This window comes from Camelina sativa, chromosome 14 (assembly GCF_030686135.1).
Source record: "Camelina sativa cultivar CO46 ecotype springtype chromosome 14, ASM3068613v1".
In the NCBI taxonomy this organism is placed as follows: domain Eukaryota; kingdom Viridiplantae; phylum Streptophyta; class Magnoliopsida; order Brassicales; family Brassicaceae; genus Camelina; species Camelina sativa.
Window position 1 is genome coordinate 3324901 of NC_141893.1, and position 24462 is coordinate 3349362.

Genomic DNA, 24462 nt, shown 5'->3' on the forward strand with positions numbered 1-24462 from the left:
GATTCAAAAGATTGTTGAGCTACACAACCTACAGAAAGAGTTGGACAGGTTTGTAGAATGCTACAACGATGAACTACGAGGCAAAAATAACAACAGATTGCCACTCGCAAGCCTCCTATCCTGCGATTTCAGGGCTGTTATCTGGCGGGCCATTCAGCTCAGACTTTCATGTGGTTTTGTAAATTAATGATCTAGGAGAATCCTGAAAACTGTCCGTGACTGACTGCCAATACATTAAGTCTAATTACAACACAATGGGCCCTTGGGGAGTTGAAGAACCAACATCTACTCCCATTGATTATATATATGTAACAGATTTAAATAAATAGCCGTTGGAGGCAATATAACATACAACCAGCCGAGAGATCCAGCAGAAAGGTGTTATTCCACTTATTTGAAAGAATTGAAGAAGCTCACGGTGTCTGCAAGCGCAACGACAAAGGAGTCAACGTCCTCCTTCGTGTTATAAAAGTAGAGGCTGGCGCGCGCACTTGCATTTACTCCAAGATACCGGTGGAGTGGCTGTGCGCAGTGGTGTCCTGACCTTATCGCAACTCCATGCTGCAAAATACAATATTTGCTTCAGTTTTCATTCTACTACGGATCTTCAGATGAGAGAGAGCAAAGTATGCTTCAACAAGATGCTAGATGATCAAGAACCTCAAGGTTTAGGGGTTAGACGTTTGAGGTAGACGATAAACTAGATGATGCAGGGGTTTTGTTTTAACCTAATTAGCAACAGAGTCCAGACTCATGTTTTACACATGGTATTTCACCTAAGTCCTAACCACTTGGAATTACTAAGAATAACCACCACAATTAATAAGCTGAGACCACATGATATCCTAAGCTAGACATTTAAGATTCGCTTCGCCCTCTAAATGGTTACATTATCCACCCAGAAGAGAGTTAGAGTGGTGCATCTACCATTCACTGAGATATGTAGGTAGTGCCCTACTGCCCCACTCTTCTAGGGGTACTAGCTCTTCTCGAGAGAATGAATATCTATTGAAGATAAGAGAAAATCAGCAAGTGATAGGACAGATAGCTCTCAGTTATAGCATACCTGTTGATCAAGAAAGGTTGCCAAATCAGTTGGGTGCAATCCCTCCACATTAAAGGAACAAAGAGCACCCCTGTGAACACTTTCAGAAGGTCTGGGGCCATATATCCGGACATCAGGAAGGGCAGACAGTTTTCCGTACAAATACTTACCAAGCTCTACCTGGAAGACATAAGAAATTAAAATTACAGTAAGAAAGAGAACATGTGAAGATCAAAACATCTTAGCTAGTTCTCCGAGAAGAAAAAAAGTGTCTGACTATACTTCAGTGACTAAAAAATCACTACGCATTCCATTTACGGTCATTGATATCTAATTGTAGAAAAATCATATCAAACCTCATATTCATGGATTTTTGGCATGCCAATCTCCGACAAATAATCAATTGCTGCTCCAAGGGCAATCGCTTCTCCTATTGCGGGTGTTCCAGCTTCAAATCTGGTAAGAATTTATATCTACTTATTTCCAAATGGTAGCAAATATGCAAATTACAAACTAATATAAGTAGAACCCCAACCTGGATGGAGGTTCCGCATAAGTTGAATGATCAAGAAATACATCTGAGATCATTTCTCCGCCGCCTTAAAAAAAAGGACGGAAATAAGAGGAAAAATAGATGAGTTAGCCAGTCCAGGCCCATCCTTGATTAAACAGATACGATGACTAATTTCGTTAGGATATACTTGATAAATGGCTTACCTAGGAATGGAGGCATGGATTGGAGAAGATCACTCTTACCATATAAGAACCCAATGCCTGTAGGTCCACACATCTGAATCATGATTATCATATTACTACAAGCTTGCCACAAGGCTTATTAAGTATCTGAGAAAGTAAGTAAACAATTCCAACCTTGTGAGAAGACGCAACTAGGAAATCAGCATTTAACTTCTGGACATCAACCACCATGTGAGGAACACTTTGACAAGCATCCACAAGAACTTTCGCTCCAACGTTGTGTGCACAGACCACAATCTCTTCAATGGGAAGACAAGATGCTAAACACAGAGATAAACAATTAGATACTTACCTAATCCTCTAAGTATCAAGGAAAAAAACAAAGACACATATACAAGCTAAATAAACTAATTATGATAAGAAGATGAAAAAAGGAATCTACCAAGGACATTTGAAACATGATGAACTGCGACAAGCTTTGTCTTTGGAGAAATCATTTCTTTCAACTTGTCAACGTCTGGGACTTCATCTTCATTCAACATCACATATTTAAGAACTGCTCCAGTCTTTTCAGATACTAATTGCCAAGGAACAATGCAACTATGATGTTCGGCCACTGTTAGACTAACCTGAAAAGCTAGCATCATTCACAATCTCACTTGCTATTGGAAAAGGAAAACAAAGAACAACACTTTTGACTGTGAAACAAAGGACTCAATGTAAGCAGATAAACATAGATACCAAGATATATAAGTAAGATGGATTGAGAAAGTAAGGGGGCACACCTCGTCTCCAGGTTTGAGGTTCAAAAGACCCCATGAATAAGCTACAAGATTAATAGCTTCAGTTGCATTCCTAGTGAAAACGATCTCTTTGCTATCCGAAGCGTTGATGAAACGAGCAACCTTTTTCCTAGCCAACTCAAATTCATCAGTAGCCTTGGCACTTAAATAGTGTATCCCTCGATGAACGTTTGAATTATAGAACTCGTAGTAGTTCTGCAAAGCCTCCAATACAACAGACGGCTTCTGAGAAGTTGCAGCACTGTCTAAGTACACAAGCTTAGACCCATTCACTTCCTAAAAACTCAAATCGAAGTTTAAAAAAAATTTGGTGAGCTCTCCAAGTTTTTCAACTACAAGCCTACTTCACTATCCCCAATCTATTCGGATTTATACGATTAGGGTAAGTTAAAACAAACCTGGTGTAGAATTCTGAAATCTTTTCGAACGCGATGGCCGAGAGAGACGGATTCGGAACTGGTGGCGACGGTGGCGGAGGAAGAGGCGGCGGAAAAGACGGATAGCGAAGAGGAGCGGCGGACGCGGGAGAAGCTCCGGTGTCCGATGGAGATGGCGTTAGGGGCGAGTGATTTGAAAGAGGGGAGTTTCATAGCCACACCTTCCATGGTGGGAGACGACGAACGAAGAAGAGTGGATTGTTTACCTCGTGGGTGGGTGGGTGGGTAATTCAACTGGTGTGTTGTGTAAGTAAGTGGGGAGAGTCTTCGATGTCACAAGTTCGACCACAACTACAAGTGACGGGCGAGAAACATTAATTTATTAATCTGCAACTGAAACCTTACTGCAGTCATTTGGGCCGCATAAGCCTCTTGAATGGGCCATTGGTTTTCAAAGTCCAATAAAATTGTTTGGTTTACCGGTTTAGTCGAGCGGATCCGTATGGACTTTTGAAAACACTAAACACGTAACCTATAAATATCCAATTAGTATAGTAAATACAGTTGGCAGAGATATTTTTGAGAGTAGCGCAGACAGCAAAAGTAAGGTGTGAGAGATCACATGGGGAAGAGCGAAGAGGCGTTGTCATTTGATTGGACCGACCACTTAGTATCGTCTCATGTTCCTTTGTAGTTTGTAGCCCCCAAACTTGAAGACTTGTCCACATGTCATACTCACACATGTCTTAGTTTTTATGCAGTCAATGACGAGCTAGCTCATCATTATAACTTTATTGTGTGTACAGAGTCTTATGCTTTTCTTTATTACAAAGAAAGATAAAGCAAAAGAATCATAATTTATAAATAAGAGAAAACGAAAGAGGAAAAAAAGAGAGGAAGCTAGAAGAGTCATGTTGAGAATGAGATCTTCTTCCTATTGCGGTGCTATACTCATCACGTGCCTTATGGTTCTGAGTTTGTCATCAGCTGATGCGTACAAGAACTACACTGTGGGAGAGTCCACGGGATGGTTCGATATTCAGGAGAAACCCTCTGCTAATTATCAAAAATGGGCTGATTCCAAATCGTTTTCTTTGGGTGATTTCCTCAGTAAGTTTCCCAAATCCTCTTTCAACCCTAGTTTCGTCGGTTTCGTTACAGTTTTTAGCCAAAAGAAACTACAATTCGTATGGTGTGCTTTTGGTTCTCAGCGTGATTAACATATTTGTGTTGTTTTCAATGTAGTTTTCAACACGGACAGCAACCATTCGGTGGTACAGACATATGATTTCAAAACATACAAAGAATGTGATTACGACAACAATGAAGACAATAGTACAACAGAGTGGTCAGCTGCAAATCCTTCATCAACATCCCCCGTTCCCGTCTCAATAAGTGTTCCTCTTGTTAAAGAAGGTTCCAACTATTTCTTCTCAGGAGCTTATGATGGCGATCAATGTAAATTCGGGCAGCATTTTATGATCAATGTAACACATGGTCAGGGCTTACCTGGTTTATCATCACCAGATGAAGATGCTACTGCGCCTGGACCAGGAGAATCCTCTCAGTCCGGTGATGAAGAAGTTGCTCCTGATACCATCGTCCCGGCCAATTTCGACCATCCTAAAGATATTGAGAGTGATGATGATGATAAAGTGGTTCATAGCAAAAAGAGTTCTTCTTCCGTGACAAAGTCTAATCTGTTTTGTTTAGTTTTTATGGGATTCTTTGCATCATTTTAATCAAAAATCTTCTTCTTCATAACTAGAATATTTGTATGTATTGAGCCTTCTGTTTTCTAAAGATACCCTATCCTTGCCTGATAATTAAAACAATGATAAAGAAACTACTATTAGAAATGAAGATAAAAACAGAGTACAGAAAAGTGCTTTCCACTTATTGAATCTTTTTATTATTAATTAAGCTCAGTAGTTATTTGGGATTTTAATGTCCTAAAAGTTCTCTAAGTTTTGGAGTCGCACTCGTGCTTCAACGTAGAACTGCAATAACGTTTTGATGATTTATTAGTTTATCTATCAACAGTATGCATTATAACGGATTTAAATCTGGTAGGTGACAACTGACAACAGTACAGAACTACAGACTAATCTAATTTGTTTGATTGCATCTACATTTTCCTTTAGTCACAAATCTATAAAGTTAACTAATTAATATTCATCCATTATCTGAACTGTTTTTTCTTACCATTTTTATTACAAATAGTTGTATTGGAACAAAGAATTAAATAATTTAATGGATTCTAGAACTTCCAATCACAGGGATTACATCAAATATACAAATTTTTGTTAACTACAAGTTAAAACAAGTATATGACAATAATAGAATAAACCATGGAGCTTTTTAAGGTCAAATCATTTTCACAAGAAGATAAATGATTAGAACATCGATATGGTTTAGCCAATATAATCATTACATGTACAATTTGGACCAATGACAAGAACCTGAGGCTGAGCTATGAAAAGGTGAAGGAGGCGTTAACATGTTGATTCAAGAGACTATTGAATTCCATTAAGAATGATGATGCGTATCATGTTTGACCACATTTCTGCTAGTCAATCAACTCTAAAATAAAAGGGATTACTTGTGGTCAAGACAATAATGAAAATTTAAAATTCATTGTTAATGGAGAATACTAAAAATTGAATCACCTAGCAACTTCCAGTTATATTCTTGCACTAATTTTAACTTTAACTATGTTTTTAAAATTATCTTTATCATCTTTTGCTTTCATTTCACGCAAATATTTTTCTGTTAAAATAAGCTGTAATCTGCTATGGAGTATAAATACTTTATTTTGCTTTCATTTTATCGTCTCTTTCCGGATTTAGTTAACTCAATCTTGATAATAGATTTCACTTTACGGATTCCAATATGCGATGGCTTTATTGCTTTTTGGTAAAGGGCATTTGCAGGACAAAACCGTTTTGGTTGCTCGATCGTGTCTATTTAATAGCCTTTCACTTAAATTTACAGGTACAAAGAAAGGCATCACATTCATTACAACATCGTCCACATGCTTTGTTTAGCTGGAAACAACTACAAAACTCAACAAAGTACAATAAATTTAGGATAAGAGAGTTGATGCCTTGTCTTCCGCTGGCACATGGGACACATAAATAAACATAATTCGTAATGAAATGGCACCCATTTTCCCATAAGCAAATAAATAAATAAATATAATAAATCTCCATCGAAAATTAAAAGAAGAAGAGAAACAAAAAAAAACAAATATACAAAGGGTGACCGAAGATTTTGAGAGGAGGAAATGAAATGGTGCTGGTGGGGGTTGCAAGCAAGGTGGTAGCAGATATAGTTACAAAGGAACCAAATGAGCCATTGTTGTAATCTTTTTACGGTGTAGTTCCCCAAGTTGTTGTTGGTGTTTTGCTACTCCACTCTGTTCTTCCTCTCACCACTTCAGCTCCATCCTGGAGTCGAAGCAAATGCTGACACTCCACATCACCAGCTGTTGCGAGGTTACCCATATCGCAACCCGAAACTGCTGTGAGCGACTGAAGGACACTGTCTCTTCCGCATTCCCTCCGATACTCCAGAGTCATGCTTTTCAGCTTCTGCCTCTCCATTATTCCCACTGGAGCACTCTCCAGGATCCACCCAATGTACTTTACATTATTCACATGCTGGTTAACATCAAGGTCACTCCATCGCGGCTGGAAAAAGATAATTACCAAACCGTAAGAGAGTTTTAGATGCTGGGAATCAGTTTGATGAAACGTATAGCAGATAAATATACTCACAGTAAGACCAGATCGAACATAGTCAGCAGTCTTGTCATCAAGTTTTGTTAACTTTCTGCAGTCCTCGGTAAGGACAGGGTCAGAATTCACAAAATAAGGTTCTATTTCCCCTCGAACCTCTTCAGGAATCTTTGACAATCTCCTTGTCAGTTTATTCATCATCACCCAAACACTGCAAAAGAATATTTTGCAATAATTCTATCAAATATGAAACAGAGAGCACAGACATCAACAGCTACATCAGAAAGACCAATGAATGGTCACTTGCAGATAACGAGAATAGATTGACTTAGCCTAGAGTAAAATCTAACCTTGATGCTCGTGTTAAGGTTTCTCCAGTATTGCAATCCCGAACTAGCCAATCACGACGCATACCATTCTTTCCAGACTGACTGACCCATGTATCAACTTCAACAACATCTCCCCTGTGAGACATATATTGAATAAGCAAATGAGTTACGATGCAATAAAACGCAATATCAACTAGCCATAAATATGTAGAATCGGAAGTGATTATATGAACAAACGACGCAGCGTATACATTATTTTCTCAAACCTGGTTATAAGAAGTGATAGCATATTGAAGTTTATGCAGGAGAATCTGGATAACTCACAACAAAAGAAGAGATTTTCGGGAATAGCTTACCAAGTAGGATATTTATCAACAACAACCTGCATACGAGTGACGACCCATATCAGGTTCTTCTTAAACATCTCAGGGGTAGAGCCAAACCCATCTCCCAGCAGTCCGGCAGTCTTAACATGATTAAGCGCCGTTTCCTGTAATAAGCAGAAGAGGTAAATCATGCAAATCAACAAAGAGCAGTGACAACATGTTGACTATATAATAATAACCATAATCCAAGTGGTACCTGCAAATGATTCATGACTGTTTCTATAGATGCTGCGCGATCAGCACCTATTTCATACGACCTAATAGAGAAATTCTGACGGAAGACGAGGCCATCCTGAACAATTCTGCCAATACCAAAAGGATCCATAAGCATGTCAGAACGCCTGGGTTTCCAGTCGAGCATCATCCACTGTTTCTCAGCAGCTAAGAAAATAGTAGTAATGGCAGCGAGAAGCATGCTCCAGTCAGGAAGCTGGTTGATGAAAGTTCTCGGTGCAGGGGGATGTGAGGACGTTTCGGTATCAGTCCTAACGATGTCAACAGAACCAGGCAAACCAACTTTTTTGCCATTAATCTTGGGAGGAGCTTGAGCGTTTGGTTTAACCTTCATCCTGGCAGAGTTAGGTGGAGAATTGAGTCCAGCAAAATTAGTGGAACCAATCTTGTTTCCTCCCTTTCCATTAGGATCAAGAGAGGAAGAAGAAGAAGGAACAGGAAAGAATGAAGACGTAGCAGAGGTGGCCACCATGACGAGGAGATGAACCGTTCAAAGACACTGCCACCAAACCAAAAAAAAAAGAGCTAACTCAGTGTGAGTGCCATTAAATAAATAAATGCTTCACCATTAACAAAAGGATCTTCCTGAAGTAGATATAATCTCAAATTAACCAAAAAAAAAATGCCAGAAGAAGAAAAGGGCTTCCATAAACGAAGCCTAAAAATCTTAAAACGCACACAAAAATTAACAAAACCAAACAAACAGATAATTACTGAGCTTAAATCCGAGGGTCAAATCCAAAGTGTAGAGAACAGAGCCATAGAGAGAGCATAGTGGATGCTCAAAATCGTCAAATTTTTCATTCTAAAGCATTCAACATTCCCCAAAAGTTTTATGAGGATACCAAATTGATACAGGTAAGTTGAGAACCAAAAAAAAACCCAGATCTGAAATCTAAGGAAGAAAGAACCGAAGCGAGAAGAAACTAAAGTTAATAAAAATCAGATCTTCGAAACCCCCGAAAAAAAAAAAAAAAAACATAGATTGAGAATGTAATTCGAATTTGAAAAGCAATCAGATGACGAATCCAAGGCAGAAATTAAGAAGAGATTCAGAAGAAGAATTAAAGCTTTTTTTTTTTTTTTTAAAAACGAGAGGGAGAGAGAGAGAGAGAGAGATGTTTTACCCAGGATGAATGAAAAGAGCAGATGAGAGAATGATTGAAGAAACAAAACGAAACGCCAAAAAAGAATCAGCAACGTCTCTCCAAACCCTAAATTCTTTCTCCTTTCTTCGGCAGCGCCTCCCTGTCTCTCACGATCTCCTCTGCCTCTCTTTTCTTTTTTGTTTAAAACTTTTTTTGTTGTCAAATATTTTTTTGGCAAATTCAGGTTTTTTTTTTTACAACAGTTTGTTTTTAGGGAGAACAAAAAAAAAAAAAAAAAAAATACAAATATTTGGGGAGAAGAAGGAAAAGTCTATAAGGTGGGTGGGTGAGAGAGAGAAATATGGATACGAGTGAGAGATTTAATAATGCCCCCCTTTTATAATCATATCATATCATACACGATTTGTCTCTCTTCTCCTATAGTTTCAATTTTCAAAACTACAACAACACATATTTGTTTTTTTTATTACCCGTTTTGCCCTTTTCTTGTTACAAGATTGGTTAACCTAATTAGGCAATTTTATTCAATTTTTATTCCTCTTCTTCATACAATACGATGGGACTCTCAAATTCTTTGAATTTCATTTAGCACGCTAAACTTGATTTCTCTCTCTCTCTTCGTTCCTTCCTTTGTTGGACTTTGGACTTTGGACTTTGGACTTTGGAAAAATAATACTAATAATCAATCGGACCAATCATGTACGTAAGTGTAAACGTAATTTGTAAAGACGTTAGCAGAGAGATTTTGTTGTTGTTGTTAAAATACTGCCACCGACGCTTTGTAATAATTATAAGTAAGGCTGAGACAACAACAAGGTACATGTGCATCTATCTCTATCTCTTACTTGTTTTTTTTTTAATTAATTAGTATAGAAAACAACGTTTATACACTTTAACCTAACATTTTTCGTTTCCTTTTTTTTTTAGTTAACCTATAAAAGAAAACACTTTCTCGAACGTAATCAGCCGATCCGGCGCGGACTTAAGACATTTATTCCACCGAAAACATAATTGAACCGAGTATTAAAAACAACGTGGTTTTGACAAGTCGAAATAATTCATTACCAAACCAAATGTTTGATACAGTACTTCCAAACCAGACTATATATATATATATATCTTGCTCTGTTTGGAATGGTGATTCTGATTCATGCCCTTAATTATCTGGATTACTGGATATCATTAATTTTGCGCGTCGAGCATTTGGTACCCCGTTTAGATTCAGAAGAGGCTAGCTAATGATTACTTCTTTATCCCAAAAAAATGTTAAATTATATGAGTACTTTATATTACAAAAAGAAAAGAAAAGAAAAATATGATTATCTATTGAGGACCAGGTTCATGGAGTTGACTACGATGAAGCTGTTGCCCATCTTTACGATAACTATAGTTAGGTTGGCGCATGATCTACCACTACATATCCGTATCTCTTGTTTACTTTTATATCCATTCGCGGTTTCTAATATAATAGGAGACATGTGCATGAGATCAATAGATGCTTAACAACACATATTGGTAACATAGATGCCTACCAGCCTACCACCTGCAGAGACGTGTGGGAGATGCACACTGCCGCATGCACAAGCATGATTAGCTGAGACCTAGATGCATTTAACCATTGCTACTTTTACTTGTATGAGAGGCTCTAATTAAATAACAGTGCTAATTTATGGAGTATTTGATCTACTTGTACTTTCCAAGAGCTATATAGTTTCAAAAGAGAGAGGATCATAAGAGGTACTTGGCCTGGAACAATTCTAGCATGAACCTAAAAATGAAAAAAAAAATTCTAGCATGAGCCATGGGTTAGAGCAGCCTAACAATGAATCCTCTTTTATTTTAAATTTGTACTTTCTTTTTGTATTTTGTATATTTTCTTCATTGATTATATCACTTGGTCTTTGATTATGATTAATTATTAATCTCTCATTTGGACTCTTAATTTGCTTGGAGACGAGTCAAGAAACAAGTCAGGAGAAACAGTCGCGTTGATAAATCCGATTTTGTCGTGTTTTGTCTCAATTGTTTTAAAATAAAGAGTCTCAAATAAACAAATAAATAAACAAACAAGAAAGTGTATTTAAACCCGTTTGTTTTACTGCTGACTCTAGGATGTTTATGATTAACAACGTATAAGAACACGTTTGCATTTAGAGAATATGATGTTGCATAGAGAGCTACTTGTAAATTGTCAAGAATTTGATGGATGGTGCCTCGTAAAAACATTGTTTATCTTCTTCTAAAAGAGTAAGAAAAGTTATTTCTTCTAGTGACTTTTTTTTTTTTTTTTTTTTGAACTAAACTTCTAATAAGTGACTTAAGTCATAAATTCTAGGATGCCTACTTTCACCTTGTAGATCAATGTTTTTTTTGGTTTGTTATAATTACATTATACTATGTAGCTACGTGTAATGTGTGTTTTGGTCTATAATAATTACACATTTTTGTCACTTGGTTTCTAGATCCAAGTGACTGAAAAGAACTCGCATTCAATTCATACCTTCTTTCTAAACTCCTAACTGTTCTCATACTTTCACTAGTCTCATTCATGGTAGTAATCAATTTAATGTCTAAAAAAAAGAGTCCCAATCATTTTATTTTAATTTGAAAAGATGTTTATTATGATTATATTATGCAAAATTTTGTTCCTAAGATATAAAGTTAAAATAAATCCACTTATTTAATTAATAATAACTCCTAGTAAAATTAATAATAATAATAATAAATTAATAAAAAGACGTTTTTAATTGAAATATATCAATTTGGATAGAGCTGCAATCTGGAGAAGCGATGAGGAGACAAAGGAGAAGCGAAATAAGCTGATAAGGTCCGACGAAACACGCACTCCCTTCTTTACTTCTTCTTCTTGTTCTTGTTCTTCTTCTCCTCTCTTTGAAAATGGCGATGACTCATGTCGCGGCATCATCACCAGTCTCAACGTGCCGTCTCTTTCGCTGCAATATCCTCCCTGATCTCGCCCATAAGCCTCCGTTTCTCCCCCTCACCAAACGTAACAGAGTCGCGTCGTGCCGGTTCACTGTACGTGCCTCCGCTAGTGCTACCGTCGAATCCCCAAACGGCGCCGTTGCGTCGACATCAGAGACGGAGACTGAGTCAGAGAACACCTCCTATGGCCGCCAGTTTTTCCCTTTAGCCGCTGTGGTTGGCCAGGTCAGTGAATTCCCAATTTGATTCTCTTAGGTTGCAGCTTCGTTTGGTTTAGTTGAATTGGGTACAAGAAAAGGATCAATCTTTTTTCATCAGTGAACTTTGTTCAACTTCTTAGATACAAAAAGCCTCACAAAGTATATAATTTGGTTGCTTTCAACTAATGTTGTTTGTAGGAAGGCATAAAAACTGCTCTTTTACTTGGCGCGGTTGATCGTGAAATCGGAGGGATAGCTATTTCTGGTCGTAGAGGCACTGCAAAAACAATCATGGCACGAGGGTTACATGAAATCCTCCCTCCTATAGAAGTTGTTGTGGGCTCAATATCAAATGCTGACCCGGCCTGCCCAGATGAGTCAGTATCTTACTACCTCAATAGAGGAACTATTTTTCTTCTTCTCTTAATTACAACATCTTCTCAACTCACTCTCTGCTGGCTTGTACGCTTATTTATGATACATGTAGGTGGGAAGACGACTTATCTGAGCGAATAGAGTACAATGCTGATAAAAGCATTAAGACTGAGATTGTCAAATCTCCTTTCATTCAGGTACATTCAGTTTTAGGAGCGTTTGTTTACAAGTTTTCTGAATTTGTTATCTATTGACTTAGGCTTTTTTTTTTTTTTTTTTTTTGTCATTCCGTGATACACAGATTCCGCTGGGAGTTACAGAAGATAGACTCATTGGGTCTGTTGATGTTGAGGAGTCTGTGAAAAGGGGGACAACTGTTTTCCAACCTGGTCTTTTGGCTGAAGCACATAGAGGAGTGTTGTATGTTGATGAAATAAATCTCTTAGATGAGGGAATTAGTAATTTGCTTCTCAATGTATTGACAGATGGTGTTAATATAGTTGAAAGAGAAGGTATCAGCTTTAGGCACCCATGTAAGCCACTTTTAATTGCTACCTATAACCCTGAAGAAGGTGCTGTTCGAGAGCACTTGCTAGACCGTGTTGCCATTAATTTAAGGTATTGCTGGAGTTTTTTGAATTTAAGTGTAAAATATATGGTCTGTTTCTTTTTTGGTGATTTCCCAGTTCTTTCTCTTTTTACATCACTATGTTAACATCTGCAGTGCAGACCTTCCTATGAGTTTTGAAGATCGTGTCGCAGCAGTTGGAATTGCTACACAGTTTCAAGAACAGTGTAATGAGGTTTTTAGAATGGTAAATGAAGAGACAGAGACAGCAAAGACGCAGGTATCTTCAAATGAATTAAGAGATTAAGTACCGGTACAATTCCCCATTAGCAAAAGTTGGATGGGATGCTATGCTTCTTTTCTCGGTCATAATCCAGTGCGTTTTTTGACTGTAGATTATATTGGCTAGAGAATATTTGAAAGATGTCAAGATAAGTAGAGAGCAACTGAAGTATCTGGTTTTGGAAGCTGTCCGAGGTGGTGTTCAGGTATTGAACAAAAATTCTAAACTCTATCATAATGTACTCCCGGAAGAATAAGGATAAACACGAAAAAAGGACAAGATGCATGCAAGATAATGTGTCAACTATAGACTTCAACTAGTGTAGTCCTCAAACAGGAACTAGATGTAATGCACTAAATGGCTCAAAACAGTGCAGAAAGATACATCTAGATAGAGTTGAGTTGATTTATAACAAAACTGGATAAAGAAGGCTTCGTATTGAGTGCTCTTGTTGCAGATTTGACTATGATATTTCACCGTGTTATGATCATATCACCATAATAATATGTGTGTTTGCGACCTGTAGTTAATTCTAATTGCCTATTTTTTGTGGATGACTACCTGGAAATCGTTTAATACTCCTATCCCATATAACTAATTTATGATACAGGGACACCGTGCCGAATTGTATGCAGCTCGTGTGGCGAAGTGCTTAGCTGCAATTGAAGGGCGAGAAAAAGTCACAATTGATGACCTCAGAAAGGCCGTTAAGTACTCTTCTCTAGCTCATTCATTTTTACTGTTTTGTTCTTTCTCCAGAACGATCAAGCAAGCCATAGAGTTCTCTGGCAGAAACATTATTTCTTTAGAATTAGTCGTCAGGGTTTAGAGGATGATGCTCTAACATATCTTATATCCCTTTCTTGCTAATGTTTCAATTGCTTACTTATACTCATCTGATCTCAGCTGAAGAGCTTTTCTTTCGTTTTTCAAAAGAAATTAACACTAACAAAGTTTGTATGAATATATGTAATATATATTTACTGATGAACATTTTAGTAGAGATTTTAATTAGCATTGTAGAATGACGCTTTATGATGCCAATGTCGTATTTACGTCATTCTTCAAATGTGGTCCATTTTTCAATAGGTTGAACTGGTCATTCTTCCTCGTTCGTCACTAGATGAGACTCCACCTGAACAACAAAACAACCCACCACCTCCTCCACCGCCTCCACAAAATAGTGAATCTGGAGAAGAAGAAAATGAAGAAGAACAAGAAGAAGAAGAGGTCAGTGGATGCGGTACATATTATTGTCTCTCGTTGCACACACGATCTAGGTTCTCTAAATTATAATTCATTTACCAATGTAGGATGAAAGCAATGAAGAAAATGAAAATGAGCAGCAACAGGACCAAATACCTGAAGAATTTATATTTGACGCTGACGGTGGTTTGGTGGATGAGAAACTCCTGTTCTTTGCGCAACAAGCCCAGAAACGTCGGGGCAAAGCTGGCAGAGCGAAGAACGTCATATTCTCAGAAGATAGAGGACGCTATATAAAGCCAATGCTTCCAAAGGTTTGCCCTCGAGAACAATCTCAATTCGGCTAGTCGAATCAAGTGTAGAGAGATGTCATTGATTTTAGCCTTGGCTCCTTACTTGAATCAATTTCTATATATGATCTAGCGTATTTACCTTAGGGGTTTCTTGGTACTTTTCTAGAGCACCTTTCTGTTGGAAATCGCTAGTTAGCAAGGCTCTCAAATGGCCACTTGAGGCTCGTTAGATAGAAGTGATCAGGCTCCCAAACATGCATAGTCCTTAACAAATTTCACTTTGACAGGGTCCAGTGAAAAGATTAGCTGTGGATGCAACACTTAGAGCAGCTGCACCATACCAGAAATTGCGCAGAGAGAAGGATATATTAGGAACTAGGAAAGTCTTTGTTGAAAAGACAGATATGAGGGCCAAAAGAATGGCAAGGAAAGCTGGAGCCCTGGTACTGAACCTTGTCCATGCATTACTTTGTACAAAATAACTTGTACTTAAAACAAAAGGATGTTTGGCATGATAAATTCGACAGTTTCCTTGATAGAAGCTTCAGTGAAAATATAAATAATATCTGATTACGCTTGTGTCTTACCATTGTTGTATGGCAGGTTATTTTCGTGGTTGATGCAAGTGGTAGTATGGCATTGAATCGTATGCAAAATGCCAAAGGTGCTGCACTCAAACTACTTGCAGAGAGCTATACTAGCAGGGATCAGGTAAAGGTTACTCTTTTGAATAGTAAACATGCTTGTTGCTAGTTCAGATGAGATTTATACACCAGTGATTGGTTTAGGTTGCGATTATTCCTTTCCGAGGGGATGCTGCGGAAGTGCTTTTACCCCCTTCTAGATCAATTGCAATGGCAAGAAATCGTCTTGAGAGACTTCCCTGTGGTGGTGGTTCTCCTCTTGCCCATGGTTTAACAACGGTATGTCCAGTATGATGGTTTTGTTAGTATGAATATCATTATTGTGGGTCAGCATAATAATAACAATAATACTTTATCCATACTCAGGCGGTAAGAGTGGGACTTAACGCAGAGAAGAGTGGTGATGTCGGGCGCATAATGATTGTTGCAATAACCGATGGTCGAGCCAACATTACACTGAAAAGATCAACTGATCCGGAGTCTATTGCCGCAGATGCTCCTAGACCCACGTCCAAAGAATTGAAGGTAAACAGATTCTGCAGAACTCATAAAAGTGCAGGATAGAAACGAGCTCTATGTCCTTGATGGAGTGATTCCGAGTTTTTGTGTTGTTTAGGATGAGATTCTGGAAGTTGCAGGGAAGATTTACAAGGCTGGGATGTCTCTTCTAGTGATTGATACTGAAAACAAGTTTGTTTCAACTGGTTTTGCCAAGGAGATCGCAAGAGTTGCTCAAGGTTTGGTCTCTCTGCAAATTTTCTGAGATATGTTTTGTTTATAATATAATAAGCAGACAATAATCAACATTGTGTGTTTTGATTGTTCCGCACAGGAAAATATTATTACTTGCCAAATGCTTCAGATGCTGTTATCTCGGCCACCACAAGGGATGCGCTATCTGATCTGAAGAATTCTTGACTTTGTTTGTATGATTCTGGATCACAGTGTATATTCTAATTGTGCAATACAGTTCAGTCACTAAACATAAATATTGAAGTTTATAAGAAATGAAATTTTGTTTTAACATATTCTTTCAATGAATTTCGATTTTATTCGGTTGGTTGGTAATTGATTATGCATTAGTGATATATCACTGTTATAAACGACTGCGTACTTAGAAATAAACAGAGTCGAGCTCGAGTGTGAGCAAATAGTTGTGAAGAAGAAGCAGATGAATAAGATAACTGGTATAATCCCGGTTTTTACTAAACCATATTCTAATTTTGAGGCATATAAACCGGCCTGGACCGAATTAAAAGAAAACCGGACTTACCTACTTTGGAATTGGAGGAGGAGAGAAAGAAGTAAGAAGAGTTGCGGAGTAGAGGAGGAGGAAACCAACCAAATTCAGCTTTTCCCACAAAGACGATGATGATGAAATCTGTTTGCTCGATTTCTACAGCTCCATTGATTCGGTCGTCTCCATTTAAATCTCTTTCTCGAACAAGCTTGAATCATCGATTTACCCTCAAGAGTCCAGCTTCGCTCTACTTATCCCATCCAACAAGTTGCTGTTTTTCGAACCCATGGAGTTCTCAGGAATCATTGGATTCTTCCCATGGTGGAATGTCTAAGGCATCGATTAGTGTATTTGTAGGTGATTCGCTTAAAAACCTCAAGATGCAAGTGGGCAGCCCTGCTATTTCTCTGCATTCTATCAATCCATTAGCCAAGCTGAGTCTGAGTGATCAGGCATTTCTTCTATTGGCCTTCATCGCTTGCACGGTAAAGTAGTGTTGCCTCGTGTTTTGCTTTTGATCCTTTTTTTTTGTTGGTTGATTCATTGATAAAGGTTTAGGCTTTTTGATCTCTTGATGGTCCTCTGTTATTACAGACTTCAGTGGCTTTTACCAGTCTTGTGATTGCAGCCATTCCCACACTTCTGGTAAGCCTCCACATTTGTTACCACTTAAGAAAGCTTCTTTGTCTCAATCCTGTTTCTTCAGCTACCTCTCTCCTGGAATGTAATAATGAATGCTTCATCACTCAATTGAATACTGTATTAAGTAAATGGGTTGAGTATGAAAAACTATGACACAGTCTATGTTTTAAGTTTTGAGTTTAACACTGATACACTGACAGATAAACTAATACCATTAACTGTTGAATTCCACACTTCACTCTTCTTTGTATGTGTCCTAGCTTTGGTTCAGCTTTATGATTGTTTCTCTTTTGGATTTGACTTGACAATGCATGGTGAATTTCAGCTCAATATGTATCTTTGCAATTTGATTAAGATCTATCTACTCACTATATCGTATTTTTTTTTAACCCATCTTTCAGGCCATGGGTAGAGCTGCAACTTCCTTTGCGAAGTTAGCTGACACAGCACGCAAAGAGCTCCCTAGTACCTTGGCAGCCGTAAGGCTCTCCGGCATGGAAATAAGTGATCTTACTCTTGAATTGAGCGATCTAAGGTGATCACTAAAGCTCCTTTTTTTCTTTTACTTTTATTGCTTCAGATCATCTCAACTCCACAAGAAATGAATGTTACAAGTTTTAAAACAAGTAAACTCAAAAAATTTGGCATCTTTCCGGGAATAAGAAACTTTGTCTTATATATCATCACAATGTAAAAATGGTTTCAGCCAAGATATAGCTGATGGGGTAAACAAATCAGCAAAAGCGGTTCAAGCAGCTGAAGCTGGAATCAAACAGATTGGAACACTTGCACAACAGCAAACTCTCTGTAAGCTTCTAGTCTTTTGTTAATTGATACTGAAAAAAAAGCTCCCTTTTTTTCTCTGTTCATGGTGGCAACGTTTAGCTTCGCTCAAAAGATGATGATGTTATGATCTAATGGTAACCTTGAACTTGAATTCAGCAATGATTGAAGAGAGAGCAAATTTACCAGAAATATCGCTGCAACCTGTAGTGGCTGGTGCAGCCGAGAAAACTTCTCAAGTAATCGGCAGTGCAACCAAGAGACTGATGACCATCATAACCGGAGGGGACAAGGATGAAGAAGAAGATACCTTAGGCATTTAGAAAGCTTTTATCTATTATGAACAAGTCCTCCTTTAGTTGAATTTGGTATATTTTGTGAAAAATCTGATGTGTAAGACACAAAAGAAGAAATAACAGGTGAGTTTTTATTTCATCTTAAACGTCGTTTTGTAAGACAACAAACACAAGACATCGATAAAGAGAAGCTAGAAAAAAATTGTAATTATTTTCAAAATAGCTCCACAGTTATTATCAAGCCGACAAGACAATAAATATAAGAAAACAAAACATTTAGAGGACTATGCAAATCGGGTAATATAATACATAGGGAGGCGAGATTGGGCCAAACCAAGTAAATTACTCTAATTAGGCCCAAAGCAAAGTGAAAGTCAGAAGACAAAAGCTTTATCCTTTTCCGGTCTTCTTCTTCATCCGCCATCACCAGTTTTTTGCTCACACCTTTCTCTCTCTCTCTCTCTCTCTCTCTCTCTCTCTCTCTCTCTGCAATCTTCTTAACGGCCCCTTTCAATGGTCAGACTTGGCTTTCGAAATTAGCCAAGTGAACGAGCATGTCTTCTTGTCTTCTTCCTCAGTTCAAGTGCCAACCTGATTCCTTCTCTATTCACTTCAGAACCTCTTTCTCCGTCTGTTAGTATTTCCTTCTCTCTCCTCTCTCTCTCTCTCTCTCTCTCATTCGCATTCTCATGTCCAATTTTGTATTTGTTAGTTGGATTTGATTTTTGATGCTTAAGCTGTGATGCCTTCGATGCTAATTTCCTTGTAGTTGCTCTGTTCTTATCCGTTTGGGAATAATGCCTTAGGTGGATACTTTCTTAATATTTGTAAGTTAGCCTTGACTTGGAAATTACAGTTTTTAGTCTCTATAGTGTTTGATTGTTCTAGCTTAGAGTTTGCATTACTTATTTGATTATGAAATTCCTTGAATTGAATAGTAGACAATTTTAATAGAATCCCATCCGTGGTTCTGATTATAGAATTTTAATAGAATCCCATCCGTGGTTCTGATTATAGATTATAGGTTGATTTCTCATGTCATTCTAATCAATTTGATATCTCATTTTCTCAAATGCTCACAAATATGTGGATGTGATTTGATGGTCAATGCAGCAAAGCAAAATAAGGGTTCAGTCTTTTTCCAACCGCAATGTGCAGTATCTACGTCTCCGGCATTATTAACTTCTACGCTTGATGTGGCAAAGCTTAGACTACCCTCTTTCGATACTGATTCAGATTCCCGAATATCAGACAGGCAATGGACTTTTACGGGAACCATTGGTCCTTCCACTGAGGTCAGTTATATTCCTACTCCCACATGCACAATGATGCTACTCTGTCTTTTGTAGCTGTGATTTGAAGTCCTCTTGATAAATTTCTTGTAGGCAAAATATTTAGAAGCTTTAGCCTCTGAAACACTTCTCACCAGTGATGAAGCTGTAGTTGCAGCAGCAGCAGCTGAAGCAGTGGCCCTTGCAAGAGCTGCTGTCAAAGTTGCAAAAGATGCCACATCATTTAAGAACAGTAGTAACAACACGAAACTGTTAATTTCTTCAACAGCAGACAAACGCTCCAAGTGGGACCAGTTTACTGAGAAGGAACGTGCTGGCATATTGGGACATCTAGTGGTTTCAGACACTGGAATTGTGAGTGCTAAAACCACTGCACCTGACTCTAAAAAAGAGCCGTCTGATGATTTAATATCAGAAAAACAAGAAGTTGAGCTTGTGGAGGAGCAACCTTCAGCGAGTTTAGCTGTGAGATCTACACGCCAAACTGAAAGGAAAGCTCGGAGGGCAAAAGGGTTAGAGAAATCGGCATCAGCTATTCCGTCTGTGAAGACTGGTTCAAGCCCTAGAAAGAAACGTTTTGTTGCTCAAGAAGTTGACCATAATGATCCTTTGCGTTATCTTAGAATGACAACAGGCAGTTCCAAGCTTCTCACTGTCAGAGAAGAACATGAGCTATCTGCAGGAATACAGGTTTGTCATCAACATTCCAAATTCTAAACTATCCACTTCCCTTTCTCTACATCGCGCCTGGTACATTACAAAAACTCACCCCTCTTAGGACTCTAGATACTTGGGCGTAAACAATGTTTACAAAATCTTTAAATGTGTAAGAATGATGAAATTAGTGGTTAGATGGTAGAATCCGAGGTCGGTTCTTTGTGCTTTCTATAACCATTATATCATCTGAATTTCTATGAAAGCTAAACTACCCTGGTAGGCTTGTCTCGAAATTTAATTTTCACTCTATTGTTTCTTATGGTAGAACTCCTTCACCACCTGTTTGGCATTAATAGAAAATGGGATAGAGATGTTATTTAATGATCTGTTTCAGATTTATTCTTCTTCTCTGTAAATTTTCTTTATTGTAGTTTCTTGTTAACATACTTTGGGTCATACGTGTAGGACCTTCTGAAGTTAGAAAGACTTCAAGCAGAACTTACTGAACGTTGTGGCCGTCAGCCAACCTTTTCACAGTGGGCTTCTGCTGCTGGAGTCGATCAAAAATCTTTAAGGAAACGTATAAATCACGGCACACAATGCAAAGACAAAATGATTAAAAGCAACATTCGTCTCGTCATTTCCATTGCAAAGAATTATCAAGGAGCTGGGATGAACCTCCAAGATCTTGTCCAGGTTTGAGCTTTTTTCTTTCTAATTTTTCTGTAATAGTAACACCTGTTCCAGTACTGATGAAACTGATAGAATTGAACATCTTGCTAACAAACAAAAGTCACGGTGAACCATCATCTTGTTTAAAAAATTATCTTTATGATCACAGGAAGGGTGTAGAGGGCTTGTAAGGGGAGCAGAGAAGTATGATGCTACAAAAGGTTTTAAATTTTCAACTTATGCGCATTGGTGGATCAAGCAAGCAGTGCGGAAGTCTCTCTCTGATCAGTCCAGAATGATAAGATTGCCTGTAAGTCATCCTAAATGTTTTCATTTGACATGTTTAAACAAGGTTCGGGCCTTTGCCTGATCATACAAATTTTTATGGGATGATTGGCAGTTTCACATGGTAGAGGCCACATATCGAGTGAAAGAGGCACGAAAGCAATTGTACACTGAAAAAGGTAGGCATCCAGAGAACGAAGAAGTTGCAGAGGCAACAGGGCTGTCTATGAAAAGGCTCATGGCGGTGCTACTCTCTCCTAAACCTCCGAGGTCGCTAGACCAGAAGATTGGAATGAATCAAAACCTCAAACCTTCGGTTTGTCCCTCATGACACAACAAACTCCATATAAATTAGCATAAGTCTTCTTGTTAGTTCAAAATAGTGATATGAGATAGGTGTGTAAATTTGCAGGAAGTGATAGCAGATCCTGAAGCAGAAACATCAGAAGATATTCTGATAAAGCAGTTCATGAGGCAGGACTTGGACAAAGTGTTGGACTCGTTGGGTACGAGGGAGAAGCAAGTGATACGTTGGAGATTTGGGATGGAGGATGGAAGAATGAAGACGTTGCAAGAGATCGGAGAGTTGATGGGAGTTAGCCGGGAAAGAGTGAGGCAGATAGAGTCCTCTGCATTCAGGAAACTCAAGAACAAGAAGAGAAGCAACCATTTGCAGCAATACTTGGTTGCACAATCATAATTTTTATCTTTTTTCTTCTTCTTTCAAAATGGAATGTTTTGTGCATAGAACCCCACCCGAGTATAACAACATAACACACTTCGCAAGCAGTAAATTATTCTTTTTAGCATTTGACTATTTCTTGTGACCAGCAGAGTTACACGTTGTCTTTTCCAAAACAGGTCACTGTCAAGTGAAAACATCTTTTAACTATTTAAAACCACACCAAATATCAAAGTTAAGATATTTCAGGTATACAACAAAACCGTCTAAGGACAAAACAAAGGAAAACAAAAAAAAGGAACCGGCTAAGAAGAGGCTGACGCCAAAAGAAAAAGGAAAAAAAAAAAAGTCAGGGTAGGGAGGCGTCGTTCCCACACCACACGGAAGAGCCTCCGAGTCTTATCCAAAGCAGTTCCTCACATCCCTTAATATCTTCTTCTCCGTCTCTGTCTCTCTTCCTTCCCACGGAGCTTTCAATCTTTGCTAACATCGTCTCCCTCTCTCAGAGGTTACACTCTTCTTCACTGAACTCTGAATATCAATTTTATCAATTACCCAAAATCACAATCTTTCAGCTTTGTTCTGTTTTTTTCCCCTGTTTTCTTGAATTATCTTTAATTTAGCCTGAACAACACACGTTCATGTCTACGAACTGGATTCAAGCAAGTCAATTTTATTAATCATGATATGTAGTAGTTTGTTTCTGTGGGGAAAGAGAGAGAGAGAGAGTAATTGTGGATTTTGGTATGGTTCAGGTAGTGCCCTGGGGAAGATTAGACTAGTGAAGCATGGCAGTAGCTACACACTGTTTCACTTCACCTTGTCATGACCGTATTCGATTTTTCTCAAGTGATGATGGTATTGGTAGGCTTGGCATTTCAAGAAAAAGGATCAATGGCACATTCTTGGTCAAGATTTTGCCCCCTATCCTAAATGCTGATCTTAGAACAAATGGGAGATCCTCACGTCCCTTATCTGCATCCAGGTCACGTATCTCTAAGGTAATCAATCAATCAATCCGGTTTTGTGTTTCATTAAATTTGTTATTTTGGATGATTGTTCAGCTGATTCCTTTTAACTTCACCTTCAATCGTGTCAGGGAATATTTGACATTTTGTCATTACCATCAAAAAATGAACTGAAGGAGCTGAGCACTCCGCTGCTGCTGAAGCTCGTTGGTGTTTTTGCGTGTGCGTTCCTCATAGTTCCTTCTGCAGACGCGGTTGACGCACTCAAAACTTGTGCATGCTTATTGAAGGGATGCAGGTAACTTTTCTTCGTTTGGTTTCTGCATCACTACTCTCCTCCTCAGTAGTTTATATATTTCTCATTGTCTGACCATTATGGAAGCCTAATTATCTGTTAGGATAGAACTCGCAAAGTGCATTTCCAACCCTGCCTGTGCAGCCAATGTTGCGTGCCTCCAGACCTGTAATAACCGTCCAGATGAAACCGAGTGCCAGGTTAGAAAGTTATTTTGATATATCATTTTGAGGCAGAGATATAGCTTGCTTATGAGAGAGAAGAGACCAATGATTTTGTTTCCAAATTCTGTTCTTATTTCAGATTAAATGCGGGGATCTTTTTGAGAACAAGGTAGTTGATGAGTTCAACGAGTGTGCTGTGACGAGGAAAAAGTGTGTTCCTAAAAAATCTGATCTCGGAGAGTTTCCTGCCCCTGACCCTTCTGTTCTAGTCCAGAACTTCAACATCGGAGACTTTAGTGGGAAGTGGTACATTACAAGTGGCTTGAATCCTACCTTTGATGCCTTTGACTGCCAGCTGCATGAGTTCCATACAGAAGGTGAAAACAAGCTTGTTGGAAACATCTCTTGGAGAATAAAGACCCTAGACAGTGGGTTCTTTACTAGGTCAGCCGTACAGACGTTTGTTCAAGATCCTAACCAACCTGGTGTTCTCTATAATCATGACAACGAGTACCTTCACTATCAAGATGACTGGTAATAACATCTTGTATCCACCCAGGAGAAAGAGTTAGTCTTGCTTCTCTTCTTTTGCCTAAAAAGTTTTCACATGATTCTTGCAGGTATATTTTGTCATCAAAGATCGAGAATAAACCTGAAGACTATATTTTTGTGTACTACCGTGGGCGAAACGATGCTTGGGATGGATATGGTGGTGCGGTTGTGTATACGAGAAGTTCTGTATTACCCAATAGCATTGTACCAGAACTTGAAAAAGCAGCAAAAAGTATAGGCAGAGACTTCAGTACATTCATTAGAACAGATAACACATGTGGTCCTGAACCTCCGCTGGTGGAAAGACTTGAGAAGACGGTGGAAGAAGGGGAAAGAATAATCGTAAAGGAGGTTGAAGAGATAGAAGAGGAAGTAGAGAAGGAAGTGGAGAAAGTCGGTAAGACTGAGATGACCTTGTTCCAGAGATTGGCTGAAGGATTTAATGAATTAAAGCAAGACGAGGAGAATTTTGTGAGAGAGTTAAGCAAAGAAGAGATGGAGTTTTTGGATGAGATCAAAATGGAAGCAAATGAGGTTGAAAAATTGTTTGGGAAAGCTTTGCCAATCAGGAAGGTCAGATAGAGAAGAACCATCATTGTAGTTCAAATCTGTATTTTATACTTACTGTGTTCGGTTCATATAAAGTATACATTCTTCTTGTAAACATTCATCATTCCATAACAAAATGGATACAACAGAA

At 38.3% G+C, this 24462-nt stretch overlaps 8 protein-coding genes across 10 annotated transcripts in view; 5 read left to right on the forward strand and 3 right to left on the reverse strand.

Moving 5' to 3' along the window:
* LOC104739425 (photosystem I subunit O) overlaps positions 1–8589 on the reverse strand; it is a 62028-nt gene extending 53439 nt beyond the window's left edge. Inside the window, exon 1 of the mRNA XM_010459772.3 lies at positions 8538–8589. The gene's annotated coding sequence lies outside the window, so the exon portion shown is untranslated. The remainder of the gene's footprint in view (positions 1–8537) is intronic.
* LOC104739440 (cysteine desulfurase 1, chloroplastic) lies at positions 172–3297 on the reverse strand. Of its 2 annotated transcripts, none has more exons than XM_010459786.3 (9): positions 2943–3297; positions 2527–2820; positions 2184–2370; positions 1916–2061; positions 1763–1835; positions 1581–1644; positions 1402–1501; positions 1067–1225; positions 172–561 (listed from the first exon to the last, which is right to left on the reverse strand). In XM_010459786.3, exons 1-9 carry the CDS (start codon positions 3147–3149, stop codon positions 391–393), a joined length of 1401 nt encoding a protein of 466 aa, XP_010458088.2. In that variant the 5' UTR covers positions 3150–3297; the 3' UTR covers positions 172–390. The 2 variants fall into 2 exon arrangements, with proteins under 2 accessions (XP_010458088.2, XP_087340367.1); XM_087484241.1 differs by having other exon boundaries at positions 2184–2378; positions 2943–3270.
* LOC104739441 (early nodulin-like protein 18) lies at positions 3574–4685 on the forward strand. Its single transcript, XM_010459787.3, has 2 exons — positions 3574–4031; positions 4167–4685. Exons 1-2 carry the CDS (start codon positions 3833–3835, stop codon positions 4661–4663), a joined length of 696 nt encoding a protein of 231 aa, XP_010458089.2. The 5' UTR covers positions 3574–3832; the 3' UTR covers positions 4664–4685.
* Positions 6090–9478, reverse strand: LOC104739442 (palmitoyl-acyl carrier protein thioesterase, chloroplastic-like). 2 transcript variants are annotated; one of them, XM_010459788.3, is made up of 6 exons: positions 8738–9478; positions 7573–8109; positions 7347–7480; positions 7012–7125; positions 6701–6872; positions 6090–6613 (listed from the first exon to the last, which is right to left on the reverse strand). In XM_010459788.3, exons 2-6 carry the CDS (start codon positions 8080–8082, stop codon positions 6293–6295), a joined length of 1251 nt encoding a protein of 416 aa, XP_010458090.2. In that variant the 5' UTR covers positions 8083–8109; positions 8738–9478; the 3' UTR covers positions 6090–6292.
* Positions 9479–11427: 1949 nt separating this feature from the next.
* LOC104739443 (magnesium-chelatase subunit ChlD, chloroplastic) lies at positions 11428–16260 on the forward strand. Its single transcript, XM_087484248.1, has 15 exons — positions 11428–11890; positions 12064–12242; positions 12353–12437; positions 12542–12858; positions 12965–13088; positions 13204–13296; positions 13702–13797; positions 14181–14321; positions 14405–14611; positions 14878–15033; positions 15194–15301; positions 15379–15513; positions 15601–15759; positions 15851–15971; positions 16067–16260. The coding sequence occupies exons 1-15, from the start codon at positions 11618–11620 to the stop codon at positions 16150–16152; spliced, it is 2280 nt and encodes a 759-aa protein (XP_087340374.1). The 5' UTR covers positions 11428–11617; the 3' UTR covers positions 16153–16260.
* Positions 16261–16492: 232 nt separating this feature from the next.
* On the forward strand, positions 16493–18341 carry LOC104739444 (uncharacterized). Its single transcript, XM_010459790.3, has 5 exons — positions 16493–16959; positions 17069–17119; positions 17518–17651; positions 17823–17923; positions 18059–18341. The coding sequence occupies exons 1-5, from the start codon at positions 16603–16605 to the stop codon at positions 18220–18222; spliced, it is 807 nt and encodes a 268-aa protein (XP_010458092.1). The 5' UTR covers positions 16493–16602; the 3' UTR covers positions 18223–18341.
* Positions 18342–18564: 223 nt separating this feature from the next.
* LOC104739446 (RNA polymerase sigma factor sigB) lies at positions 18565–21910 on the forward strand. Its single transcript, XM_010459791.3, has 7 exons — positions 18565–18828; positions 19309–19490; positions 19581–20177; positions 20610–20840; positions 20986–21126; positions 21217–21417; positions 21514–21910. The coding sequence occupies exons 1-7, from the start codon at positions 18750–18752 to the stop codon at positions 21799–21801; spliced, it is 1719 nt and encodes a 572-aa protein (XP_010458093.2). The 5' UTR covers positions 18565–18749; the 3' UTR covers positions 21802–21910.
* A 110-nt stretch (positions 21911–22020) lies between these two features.
* LOC104739447 (violaxanthin de-epoxidase, chloroplastic) lies at positions 22021–24462 on the forward strand. The gene is made up of 6 exons (XM_087484249.1): positions 22021–22291; positions 22539–22784; positions 22883–23049; positions 23150–23246; positions 23350–23744; positions 23831–24462. Exons 2-6 carry the CDS (start codon positions 22572–22574, stop codon positions 24342–24344), a joined length of 1386 nt encoding a protein of 461 aa, XP_087340375.1. The 5' UTR covers positions 22021–22291; positions 22539–22571; the 3' UTR covers positions 24345–24462.

Bases quoted from the DNA above. Each gene is read 5' to 3' on its own strand.
- LOC104739440 (XM_010459786.3), bottom strand. From the start codon at position 3,149: ATGGAAGGTGTGGCTATGAAACTCCCCTCTTTCAAATCACTCGCCCCT. The intron at 2,821-2,942 runs GTTTGTTTTAAC...TTGAGTTTTTAG, and splicing joins ATTTCAGAATTCTACACCAG to GAAGTGAATGGGTCTAAGCT. The intron at 1,226-1,401 runs GTTTGATATGAT...TATGTCTTCCAG, and splicing joins CAAAAATCCATGAATATGAG to GTAGAGCTTGGTAAGTATTT.
- LOC104739441 (XM_010459787.3), top strand. From the start codon at position 3,833: ATGTTGAGAATGAGATCTTCTTCCTATTGCGGTGCTATACTCATCACG. The intron at 4,032-4,166 runs GTAAGTTTCCCA...TTTTCAATGTAG, and splicing joins TTCTTTGGGTGATTTCCTCA to TTTTCAACACGGACAGCAAC.
- LOC104739442 (XM_010459788.3), bottom strand. From the start codon at position 8,082: ATGGTGGCCACCTCTGCTACGTCTTCATTCTTTCCTGTTCCTTCTTCT. The intron at 6,873-7,011 runs GTTAGATTTTAC...ATTCTTTTGCAG, and splicing joins ACCTTAACACGAGCATCAAG to TGTTTGGGTGATGATGAATA. The intron at 6,614-6,700 runs GTGAGTATATTT...ATCTTTTTCCAG, and splicing joins ATGTTCGATCTGGTCTTACT to CCGCGATGGAGTGACCTTGA.
- LOC104739443 (XM_087484248.1), top strand. From the start codon at position 11,618: ATGGCGATGACTCATGTCGCGGCATCATCACCAGTCTCAACGTGCCGT. The intron at 12,859-12,964 runs GTATTGCTGGAG...TAACATCTGCAG, and splicing joins CGTGTTGCCATTAATTTAAG to TGCAGACCTTCCTATGAGTT. The intron at 15,302-15,378 runs GTAAAGGTTACT...TGATTGGTTTAG, and splicing joins GCTATACTAGCAGGGATCAG to GTTGCGATTATTCCTTTCCG.
- LOC104739444 (XM_010459790.3), top strand. From the start codon at position 16,603: ATGATGATGAAATCTGTTTGCTCGATTTCTACAGCTCCATTGATTCGG. The intron at 17,120-17,517 runs GTAAGCCTCCAC...CCCATCTTTCAG, and splicing joins CAGCCATTCCCACACTTCTG to GCCATGGGTAGAGCTGCAAC. The intron at 17,924-18,058 runs GTAAGCTTCTAG...ACTTGAATTCAG, and splicing joins TGCACAACAGCAAACTCTCT to CAATGATTGAAGAGAGAGCA.
- LOC104739446 (XM_010459791.3), top strand. From the start codon at position 18,750: ATGTCTTCTTGTCTTCTTCCTCAGTTCAAGTGCCAACCTGATTCCTTC. The intron at 19,491-19,580 runs GTCAGTTATATT...AATTTCTTGTAG, and splicing joins CCATTGGTCCTTCCACTGAG to GCAAAATATTTAGAAGCTTT. The intron at 21,418-21,513 runs GTTTGTCCCTCA...GTAAATTTGCAG, and splicing joins ATCAAAACCTCAAACCTTCG to GAAGTGATAGCAGATCCTGA.
- LOC104739447 (XM_087484249.1), top strand. From the start codon at position 22,572: ATGGCAGTAGCTACACACTGTTTCACTTCACCTTGTCATGACCGTATT. The intron at 23,247-23,349 runs GTTAGAAAGTTA...TTCTTATTTCAG, and splicing joins CAGATGAAACCGAGTGCCAG to ATTAAATGCGGGGATCTTTT. The intron at 23,745-23,830 runs GTAATAACATCT...TGATTCTTGCAG, and splicing joins CTTCACTATCAAGATGACTG to GTATATTTTGTCATCAAAGA.